This window comes from Coenobita brevimanus, chromosome 26, assembly GCF_032717465.1.
Source record: "Coenobita brevimanus isolate Jiangsu-jjx chromosome 26, ASM3271746v2, whole genome shotgun sequence".
Classification (NCBI taxonomy): Eukaryota; Metazoa; Arthropoda; class Malacostraca; order Decapoda; family Coenobitidae; genus Coenobita; species Coenobita brevimanus.
Genome location: NC_136979.1, coordinates 2897497 through 2909740, shown reverse-complemented (window position 1 = coordinate 2909740; position 12244 = coordinate 2897497). Strand labels below are relative to the sequence as shown.

At 38.0% G+C, this 12244-nt stretch overlaps 1 protein-coding gene across 1 annotated transcript in view; it reads left to right on the top strand.

Moving 5' to 3' along the window:
• Positions 1-5030, top strand: part of LOC145394047 (sodium-dependent neutral amino acid transporter B(0)AT3-like) — a 124956-nt gene extending 119926 nt beyond the window's left edge. Inside the window, exons 14-16 of the mRNA XM_080268016.1 lie at positions 1357-1499; positions 2640-2730; positions 4014-5030. Coding sequence (XP_080124142.1) covers positions 1357-1499; positions 2640-2730; positions 4014-4109 — 330 coding nt within the window. The 3' untranslated portion in view covers positions 4110-5030. The remainder of the gene's footprint in view (positions 1-1356; positions 1500-2639; positions 2731-4013) is intronic.
• Positions 5031-12244: the final 7214 nt, after the last annotated feature.

Sequence of the window (12244 nt, the reverse complement as noted above, 5' to 3'; positions counted from 1 at the left end):
TATACCTGTAATGTATCTCAAGGAAAAGCAACTGGTCACTCTCACCTATGCTCTTGATATGGCAAGGGCACTACAATTCAGAATAAATGACTCAGGCAATACACTATGAAGCTCAAGAAATGAAGGATGTCTAATGCTTGTAAAAAAACACTTGTAATGCTGTGTACTGTGCATGTCAACACCAAATAATAACAGGTTACATCCCAAATGCACTCTATGAGGAAAGTTTGCCTTTTTTTTCTTTTTACCTCAGTCCGCCTGGCAAAACAGACCTGTCGAGTGCAGGTAGGCAGCTGGCCCTATGGGGTAGTCACATAGGTTTCTTACACCATTAATGCTGTGTCTACATCTTGGTGTTGCATGTACTGTGCAGTGTCCCATAATGTGTCTTATTTTGTGAGGGCCTATTCTACAAGCAGGGAACATGTCACCTGTGACTCCACGTAATTTAAATCAAAGCTGGTAATCAAGGAGGGCTGAGTGATGCCCCGATAGCATGCATTGTAACACAGTAAATGTTGGACATACAATAAGAATGGCTAGATGAACCTGTAGTGCTTCCCTGAATGACAGCTACAACTGGCAGAACTCCAGTAAACAGCCAAGAGATCAGCTAGGAAATTAATGTACTTGTGAACTGTTGGTTAAGGGTAGACTGAGGTACCAGGAGTTTAAAAGTGTTGAGAAAAATCAGACAATGGAGGATGAAAACTGGGTGAAGAGATTTGATAGTGTGGTTGTGGAAAGCAGAACACTAAGTGGCTGTTTTTGTTGTTATGGCCTCAGATTCATCTGGACATAAAGTTAGTGGATTACAGGTTGAAGCTGCCCTTTTGCAGTCCATCGTCCTCTTTCTTGGGGTATGGGGAAGGAGTTGAGGGGCACATGTATAACTGGGCAATGGAGCCACTCAGTTACATATACTACTGCCCCTGCATGAATACAGTCCTCTCCAGCACCAAGAGGTAAACCTGAGAAGACATAGAATGCAGCCCTGCTAAGTGACTTTGAAAGAAGTAGGAGGCTGAACAGAACTGCTGCCAGGGAACAAGGCACAAGGCCTTTCAGAACAAATGAACACAGATCATGTCGAATAAAATTTTAAATATTACCATCTATCTATAATCAAGTCCTCTTTGAACCATCAGGAATGTATGCGTCTAGGACTAGGGTACTCATGTCCTGACACGTAAGGTGAGGGTGACCAGTTGCATTTCCCTGAGTGACAGTATGTGAACAATAAACCCCAAATGCCCATCTGATTTAAACCCTTAAGGGCCACATATGGTCAAAGCATTTTAACCCTCTAGACCACCAAATGTAAATAACATTTCACCTTTGTTTTTTATTCTGCAGGTGGTGAATGGGTCTACATACATGGCATGGGATGCGTTGCAGGGTATAGTGAGGTACGAGCACTGGCCTAACTGGTGCTGGGCGCTGGTGGCAGTCTTGGTACTCATGTCCGCCCTATGGATCCCTGGCATTGCTCTCACAAGGTATACAGCCAACAGCACACATTCACAAACACACATATGATAAATTCCCTAGAGGAACCAGGATTTATTTTTGCATGAGGAACAAGAGACAGGAAAAGATTCTGTACTCTCCCTTCCTGGCCCTGCCTGAAAAAAATAAAAATAAAAAATATTAATAAATTTCTCCATTCTATTAGATCTGCTTTTGAAGAAAGAGCTAGACACTGAAAAATTCTATTTTCTGCTTAACCTTCCTGCTAATGCAAACCAAAGTTGAGGTAGTAGGTGGTGGTGACCATCATCCACTCACTTGATGTAGGGCTGCCTACCTTTTCCTTCACCTTTATCATTCTTTATCTGTGTCTGCCCTTCTCTCTTCCTATTTCTCCCATCTTTCCTGTCACTTTTATTACTCTTCTTTCCTTTTCAGGTGGCTTTACATTGAGTGACAAGGCAAATGGTTTCCTGTAAGCCAGGAAACCATTTACAGTGTTGGGTGGTAACCATAAAACCACTCCAACCGTATTCCCTACATGTCAGCAGGTGCATTGGCAGAGGGTTAGTGCCCCTCGACGTAAAATCACTAACTCAGAGACAACCGGCCACCCCTTATGGGATTATGGCATGTGCTTATAGATAGATAGATAGATAGATAGATAAGCTCTTTTTGTTAGGTCCACAGTAATTTAACGAAAAATGGGCCTAATAAAGTTTCATTGCTACATACAAAACTAATCTACCATTTTCCTCCAATAACACTACCAGTTATAGGGAAAAATTTTGACATTTTGGGGCACATCACCAACGTACAACAATGACTTACTGTACAGTGAAGTGGGTCCATCCAAAACAGAAACAGTAAAGCAAAACTAATAAAACTGAAACAGAGTATAGGTGAAGGAAAGAATGTTGGAGTTGAGGATGGCATATACATGCACAGTATATGAAAAGAAAACACAACATAGAGGGGAAACAGAAGTTGTGAGAGGAAGAATGAGGAAGACTTGTGTATGAAGACACCACAGTATGGAGGGGAAAGAAGAGGATGGGAGAGGAGAAGCAATGAATGCATGTGCGTGTATGAACAGGAAACTGTGCAGATGGGAAAGAACAGTATGTGGAAAGCAGAGTAAAGAAGACACGAGTGCTTGTGTGTTGCAGGCTGTGTGGAATTCACATCATCCAAGATGAGGAGCCAGCCTGGTTCCCTGCAGAGGAGCTGCGAGAGTATCACGTCATCGTCCCTCACAAGGTAAAATATTCTAACTGAAGGTAACTTGAACACTTGGTAAACACTCACTCATGTGATAATGCACTGTATCACTAAGTAAACTACTCATAAGACATTTTCTCATTAAGTAAAATACTCTTTATCAAGGTAACACACTTGATCACCAAGTAAGAAGCTCACCCTTACCGTAATACACATCCCCACTTGGTAAACCACTCACAAGCTGTTCTCTACTAGGTACAACACTTAACACATGGCAACATATTCACTCTAAGCATGTAGTCCCTATATACATACCACTGCCATTACACAGCTACTCAGAGGGCATGTTTATAGCAAACCCTTGCTTTACCATACCCCGCTAGACTGAAAAATGGATTTAACAAACACTTTGAGGACCCTGGGCAAACCATCGTACAATACGGATACCATCTGTTAAATGGGAAAAACCACACTGACCTGCCGGATGACTCTGGGCCCCCTGAACATTTTTTTGCATTTATAACATCCATTGCCTTGGGTATATGACACAGGCCTACTGGATCAAACCAGTACTGTAATGAAGCTAAATACGGAACTTCCATGCATACTCTCTCACAACTTTGTGCACATATACATACAGTATGCAGCACTGTACATATTCTTAATACTGTACAGTACATCAATTTTAAAAGTGATTTATTTTTGTTGTAAGTAAAGAATCACAATGACTATATAAACTGATGCAACTCTTTTGCACTTAAATCATACATCAAGCATTTTTACTATCTTCAGAACATCGACATTTTTTTTTTCTTTTCATTTGACACTACATTATTTTCAGTCTAGAACTTAAGCTGGCAAGATAAAGTTCTTCACCCAGCCTGTTTCTGTTCTCAAAATGCCCAACAAAAACAGGCTTATGCAGATCAAAACTTCATTTATATCTCATACTTAAGGTGGCATCACACTAGGAGAAAATGACAAATATTTTTGTAATTTTTTAGCCAAAAGACCAACAGTCAGAGGGATTCAGCTTGTTTGGAGGTTTTTGCTGCGATGAGTACTCAAATGAGCTTCATATCAATTTTTTAACCAAGAATAAAATATTCCATTACAGCATGAGGTAAATAAAATTAAAAATGGCTCACAAATTTGGCTAACATGTTAGCTGTTCTTTCCCCACTGTGATGCAATTTAGAGAAATGGAAATACTAGCTAGCAAGAGATGTTGCCCTTCTCTGCAATGATGAAAATGTGAAGGAGAGTAGCAAATGATGTGGCTGCTTTGCAGAATACTAAACTATTATCCATCATTCCCCCAGGTGACTCAGATTGAGAGAAAGTTGTTTTGTATTCATGAAGATGGCAGTGAAGGCCTGTGCTGTCCCATCGGTGCCCCACCAAAGGAGAATGTCTAGGGACTCTCATCTGACCAGCAGGTGAAACAGGAGGTAGAAAAGTTACAAAGTGATGAGGGATGACAGTCTGGACTGTGTCTGTGGACTGGCATGTGAAGTACTGTAGTTTGAAACCTTGGTACAGTAAGAGATGTGAAAACCAGTACCCTAAAGGAAAATCTCAACAAAACCAAGAAATACAAAGGCTGAATTATTTACTGAGGCTGAAGTTTAGTACTGTAATGTAGTCTAAAAATATCTCTCAAAGAGAGTGAAATGTTGGAGGCAATGGCTAGTCTCTTCATTGCCTGTCAGTATAAGTTTACATTATATGTGAGCAAGGCTTGTGTAGCTTTCATCTCTTTTTGGTTCAGCTTGAGAATACACCACCTTCTAGACTCTATTTTAACTTTTGCTTGGTATTAGCTCTCCTTTAATGGATGGGCATTAGGAAAGTGAATGTTAGTTTGTGACAAAGTTAATGTTACATTTACTGTCTAAGACCTTTTTCAAAATACATATAGTTTGAACATTATAGTAAGTAAATAGAATTTGCATTAAAAATATGACTTATGTTCAAAAGTATGCCTGATATTAACCAACATCATAAAGTAGGCACTCAATGAAATACCTGCAATTCATGAAACTAAATTTTGTAGTACTATAAGGATCTGTGTACCCTCTGTAGAATGAATATTATTTTCTGATTACATATCTACAACAGGTTCATAGTAAAATGCTAGTACTAAAATGTATAGAAAGATGGAAGATGAAACTTAGTGGAGAATAGAGGCTAGTGTCAGGTAATGATCAGTATAATTACCTAATTGGTCAATATGGTTTCATGTCAGTCCATGATGAGAAGAAATGGTATGACTTTCCAAATCATCAGTATTTGGATCAAAAGAGTTCTAGTACCAGTACAGTACTGTGTGGCAGAGATTTGAATATACTGTACTTAGTAATGTCCCTTAAAATTAATCTATCAATCCACCACCCTGTCAGTCAGAAAATAATAAGGTTTTACCTTATCTGAAAACATGCAAGAAACAACACACCTGGAAATGGCAACAGGGCATCTTTTCTACTCATCTCATACGTAGAAGAGGCTAAACCTGACAATCTAGTGTTATGAATTCTGAGTAAGACAGCCTGCATCTCATCTGGCTGAAAGTCAAGGGAGAAATTCAGGTGAAAGTCACTGCAACAGTGGATGATTCTTTCATCAAGTTATAAAAAAATTAAAAAATAATTAAATAAAAAACTGAGACCATAAAAAAAAAATGCACTAATTCTGATACTGTTTGTATAAGCAAAATAACGAAATATTCTTCCATGAGCATCCATGTTGTTTAACAAAGTAGCATCAAAGGTAAATATAAAAACTAATGGAATTCCACATGAGGTGGCTGTGTGTGGGGCTATAAAATTCTGGATAAAGTTTAAGTTCATTTAGAGAGAGAGAGAGAGAGACACTGGTTTGAAAAAGTATGCCATGGGCTGGTAGCTCCCGTGAGTCAGTCTTCCTCTTATAAAATGTCTTCCCTATAATTATAACATGATTCCCTGACCATACGCCAATTTGTGACGAAATGCAGTTGGTGTTGCTTAATTTTAAGAGTTGCTTGTGCCTGAATTTTGAAGGATTATCTTCGTGGGTTAATGAGTTAGTCATGGTGTGTGAAAAAACTGTACCAGATTGACCAAACAGCCAACAAATCATTCATGTCACAGCCATAGTGGAAATGTATTGCTCAGGGCGGCGCGTTGCTCATCTCTAGGTCTCTGCTAGTATTGTTCTTCCAGTCATCTACATAGCCAGGCATAATAGCTAAAGAAGCAACAAGGGCAAATTAATATTGTACTAAAAGTGTTTGGGTGAGCGGAAATATACAGCAGTCTCTTGTAACTATTGTACACATTACTCTTGCTTCATCTGTCTTAGTCCCTCTAAACCCATGAAAAAATAAATACTGTACATTTAAACTACACATCCTCAGTCCATAACCCAGCTACTCATAAAATAACAACATTAATGCTTTTTTTTTTTTTCTTATTTAAGCTATTCTGATGCTAAGACTGAGCTACGAGGCCTCTTGGTTTTGCTTAAATGTTTTATAGCTTGCCATATATATGTATGTTAAACAAACCAATATTATACAAACCAGTGAAGCATCAAACTTTTGTACCATATTAGTGTTCTAGTTGTGTTTGCAGCTGGATGTGCTTAATAGCTTTTTATTGTGTCCACCAGATTATAATAGAATTCTGTGTTATGTAGTGAATATTTCATGCAGCATAGGCAATGTATCAAATCAGTATACTGCTCTACAGGTATTTTAATTTTGTAGGGATTATTATATAAAAGCAGCTATGCCTCTTATAATCATGAATATATAAAAAATTTGTTCCACAAAATGCCAGAAATTATCTCTAAAAAACACTAAAAGATTCAGCAGTATGAGTGTAAATTCAATATATGTGGTATTTTTACATGTACAGTCAAGGTCAACAGATTTTTTGCACTTCAACATCTGGGACTTTTTAATAATTCACAACCGGAGCTGCAGATTAACCAATAACCCAATCCAGTGAAGTACATAATGAAAGTTTACGGCTTGACATTACAGTTATACTTCAATATTAGCAAAGTCTGACAGCTAAATTAATGACCTTGAGTGTAAATATTAATCACTGTGGTATCATATTGTCCCTTCCCCTAACACAAGGCCATCAGTGGGGATAAATTCATGAGATGAAGGGACAAGACAGTGAGTGGGAGATAGTGACTTAGGCTAGGAAGCTTGGGGAGTGGAGCAACCTGTGTTCTCTCTCTATAGCCCCACACACACACACACACACACACACACACACACACACAATGGTCATGCACATACACATGCACACACATGCATACATACACAACCATATGCATATATACTGTATACCAGTGGTCTTCAAGCTTTTGTAGGCTTCAGGCCACATTTACCAATGTTAATAGTGTGGAGGGCACCAGGAAAAAAAATCAAATTCACACACACACAAACACACATACTGTATGTGCGTATGTATATTGTGTATCTATTAATCTATCTATCTATCTATATATAAAACTCTGAGAAAATAGGGCAAATATAAGTTTCCAAGGCACCCCACGGGCTCCATAACAAGGCTCAGAGGGCGCCATATCACCTGCAGACTAAAGGTTGGGGATCATTGCTGTACACACACACACACACACACACACACACACACACACACACACACATGCACAGTGCTCATGCACATACACATTCATATGCACATATACTGTATGGACACACACACACACACACACACACACACACACACACACACACACACACACACACACACACACACAAACTCTGTATATGCATCTTCCATTCATATCTCAGATGCACACATATCAATCCACACAGTTTACACACACACACACACACACACACAACCATACTGACACCTCTGCTGCTACACATACCTGTACAATAAAGTACTGTACATGCATTATACATTCATATAAATCGCATGCTTGCTTCACTAATTTAATGTAAGCAAGTTAAAATTTAGGTATAACCATGCACACAGCATTCACACTCACATATTTAATAAACTCATAAAACAATATTCTTACACACAAATATCATATTTCCATTCTGAGCTCATATTCCATACATGCATACTAACAAAATACAGTACATACACCTAATCTTGAAGCACACACACACACACACACACACACACACACACACACACCTTTCAACAAACACAGTGTTCACATATCTGACCATATAGACAAATATATTCAGACACAAATACTCACCAGACAAGTAAGTCCCTAAGTTAAGAAGTGCCTCTTATTGCTTGTTTGATTGTTACTCATACAGTTAATTGCAGCAGGTTGCCAAACTGTGTTGAAGACTGTTTGTTACATACTTTTAACATGGGTTATCTAAATGTTTGTCATGTTAAGAGAAAATAAAAATCATGTATAGCAATGTATAGATTTAGAGTGAATTATATGTATATATTGTACGCATACAGAGGCGGTGGGTGTCCTAGTTATAGTGAATGTGCAATATTGTACTGTTGATGGTATGAGTAACTGACGCACCAGGTCCAACAGCTGGCCTACTTACGTTTGAACAAGAGATCAGCCTGTGTGATTCTGAAGATATACGTATGTTGTGGCAGGGATTATAGCCAAAAGTTTCCACCAATAGGTGTAAATGCTTTTAAAATGCTGGTATATATGGTTATTCAGTGTTACCTCCTTAGTATGGTAATTCATTTTTAACCATACTATACAGAGCTTGCATTAAGTTTCAGAAAGTTCAATCCATATTTCATTAAATTTATTCTAGTACAGTATCTCAAATGTCTGTAAATTTAGGTAGAGTAGTATTGTTTGAAAATCCAGTTTTTAGTATTTTTTAATAATGATTTTCAGGGTTTCTTAAGTGTCTCGTTTTCAGTACAGTATTACATCAGAGTATGTATTTGGTGACTGTCCCTGTATGGTTCAACTTGTATACACTCCTTGTTAATCCCTTCATTATACAAGTGACATCCGGAGTGCTTCTGGAACTGTATAGTCTTGTATATAGTTACAATTACTATCATTCTATCTCGACAGTGTTGAGCGAGACCGTACGAGCGGGCGTGGTGAGTCAGTCATTAGAACCGCAATAACCTAACTTCTAAGGCATCACTGTGCGTATGCAACTATCTGTGCATTATTATCTTTATTATCATTATTAGAGTGCAGCGGTGCAGACATTGTGATAGTGTTGGGTGGGAGGGGGTAATTATTTAAAAAAAAAAAAAAAAATACTGGTATGCTAAAACAAATGATATCAGATTGCATAACTATTTGCTTTTATCATTGATGGATCTGTATATTGTTAGTTATTCAGTGGGGTTTACTGTTTACACTACAGATAGATTTGTTTGTATGATGTTATTAAATTCTGAGATGAAGTTTATCACCCTTTGCCTGGTTCTCAAACATTTTTCAATACAAAGATTGATTGTTGATTAATGATAAGAACCCATATTGCTATTTCTTCAGCTGTTTCTTCCCCAGTGAGTGTTTGGTAACTAAGACTGTGACAAGATCAGCCAAGAGTTTTGCTAGGTTTTTATACTTGTGTTATTATACCAGAACACAAATCAGACAGTGTTTTGATGATATGCAAGCAAACACCACTGATGCTAGGTGTAAGAAGGGTGACATATATTTCTGGACAAAATCATACCATTTTTAGTACAGCACAACATATCCTGATTAAGCTTATTGGGGACATTAGCAATTTCTGACCTCTATATAACAGTTATAAGCCTAACCAGTCCTAACATTATTTATCTATACATTACAATGGTTATCTAAACAATATATAAATTCAACAAATCTGATACTAGGTAGTTTTGCTCCAGGAATTTTTGTCCAATAAACAGGCTGTATGCATAATTTAGGACAGCAATACAGTCTTCATGATTTCTTCCTTTGACTCGAGTACAGTACTTGCACTGTGCAGTACATGACAAACTAGACAAAATTTCTCAGCAAGAAACCTGTGATATATATTTTGCTCCAAAATTTTTCTATTTTAATATACAAAATCTTGTTCTCATAAGAACCTTACCAATATCTTCCACAAACTTGAGAGAATAGTCTTATGACCATTGACCACAATTATTCAACACTGCACACCTGTATTGTATTGCTGAGCAATTAAACACCTTATTCTTTTGTTTATTATCCGTGTTTGTCAGGTCCAGGCTTTTTTCTTTTACTTTATAATCAAAGGTATTTTACAAAATTCTGCTAGTTTCTCTTCTCCCCAATAAAGTATGTAGTAGTTCTGCTTATTAGGTCCCATGCTGAGATTCTTTGCTTCTTTATATTTTACCACTCTGTACAAGGTAAACATTTTATCTAGCTTAAGATAATGTGTACATAGAAATAAAGTCCAGTGATAGAGAACATATAGTCTTTAATAGTTTACTGGCTAAGTACTGTTCATTTCATTACTTTGTAGGAGATGTAAGATTTTAGTTATAGTTGATTTCTCCTTGTAAAGTCTTAGTTACAGTTAGTTATGTTATCATCAGGTTCAAATGAAGTGATAGTTAAAGCTACAGAAAGGTGTTATGAGTAAGTTTGTTTCAGAAACACTAGGCTACAGCAGGATACATTCTTGCTTGACTTAGCTAAAATAAACCTTCTGATAGTAATGCCAAGTATATATTTGACCTTCAACCTTTTTCTTTTTTTTTCCTTTTTTTTTTCCCCAGCTTCAGTCAAGGAATCCAAAGTACTCATATGACTGCAACACAGTAAAAAAAAGAAAGTTCTTCATTATTCATCATCCAATCCTACATTGCCCCATGAGGAGCATAGGAGCCTGGGGCTAGGCAAGTTGGTCCTGACATTAAGATGAGAATGACCAGCCTCACTCATCCCTAGTGGCATTACATGAGCAATAAACCCCAACCACCCCTTGGATGTAAACCTGCACTAGCTCAATCCAACTGGAGCACCGTAATTACCCACTAAAGAAAAAAAAAGTTTCATGCGAGACAGTTCTATTTTTTATAATACTTCATGCAACCCACACCATAATACTGCACGTTTTCATCTTCTTTGTCCATTGTGTCATTCCGTTTCATACATAATCGACACAGTACCATTTCATACAAAATCTGCCCAACTGAATGGGTCACAATATCATTCGCTCGTCATTCAAGCTCCTGGAACAATCACCCCACTTCACAGGCATGAACATTCACATTATATGCTCCTCATACCATTTATCAGCTCAAGTACATCCAACAACGATCGTTACGTTGGAAAAGAAGTGACAGTTGTCGGACTGACTCTAGCACACACACACACACACACACACACACACACACACACACATCCATCATCCAATCCTAAATTGCCCCATGAGGATCATAGGAGCCTGGGGCTAGGCAGTTGGTCCCGACATTTAAGATGAAAGTGACCAGCTGCACTCATCCATGAAAGGAAGACCTACCACAGTCATCCCACACTAACAAAGCTAAAGCAATGAAAAATGGGGCAAAAAAGGAAAACTGAAAAGAGAAGATAAAAAAATAAAAATGATGGGAGGAAGAGACAGTATTTGCCTCTAATAACACTCACAAAATGGCAGCTAAAAAGGATCCTAAAGAGCCCTTGGGCAGATGCCGAAAGAAGGGTACGACCCAGAAGCAACCAAAGCCTACAGAAAACAGTGACAAGAGCAGATCACATATGGAGATACTCAGCAAGAAGGGTATTCAGCAAGAATGACAACAAAACACTTGTACCTTCCACTTGAGTGTGGCATTCTGTTGAAAAAATTAAATAAGTATGGGGGGTTACAGCAGGTCGGATGGTTCTGAGTGCCTGCATGATTTCCTTTTCTCTCTCTCTCCTACTAAACTTTGATTTTTGTAACAAAAGCACTAAACATGGGTATATTATACCCGAGTTTGCAAAATTTAAAAAAAAACAGTAAATATGCAAATGTATTAAATCTATCACTTACACATGAAATTTAAGACATCTTAATATTACCTAAACTGTTAGTAACTCTTAATTACTATAAATGAGATATTTTAGGGAAATGTAGAAAAAAACATCCAACGCTGTAAAACTGTCACCAAATTTTTTTTGGGGGAAAAAAAAAAAAAACACTCCACCAAATTACCCCAAACTTCCCCAAACCCCTGAGGGTACTGAGGGTCCCAACACACTGGCTTGGCGGGATCACTGTGTAATGCGAATGACATCACAGGTGTTGGGTATATTATACCCAAGTTTGGTAGTCCAGGGTTAATAAGTGAACTGGCTAAAAGAGAATACTGAGGCACTGAATCTTTCCAGCCGGCAAATGGAAGGGTTCACTCTAAATCCTGCCATTTTATTTACAACACAGGATGATGTTAATTTTCTGGTCATCTGAAAAGCACCTATCAGTAGTTACTTAGCCTCCTTGAGCACAATGACATAAAACGGGTCAAAATGGTGTTAGGCTGAAGAGGAACCGATGACGCACTATGACGCACTTATCAGTGTTGGTCTGAAGGGATGCCGAAAGAGGTAATTTTGGACAAAAATATTCACC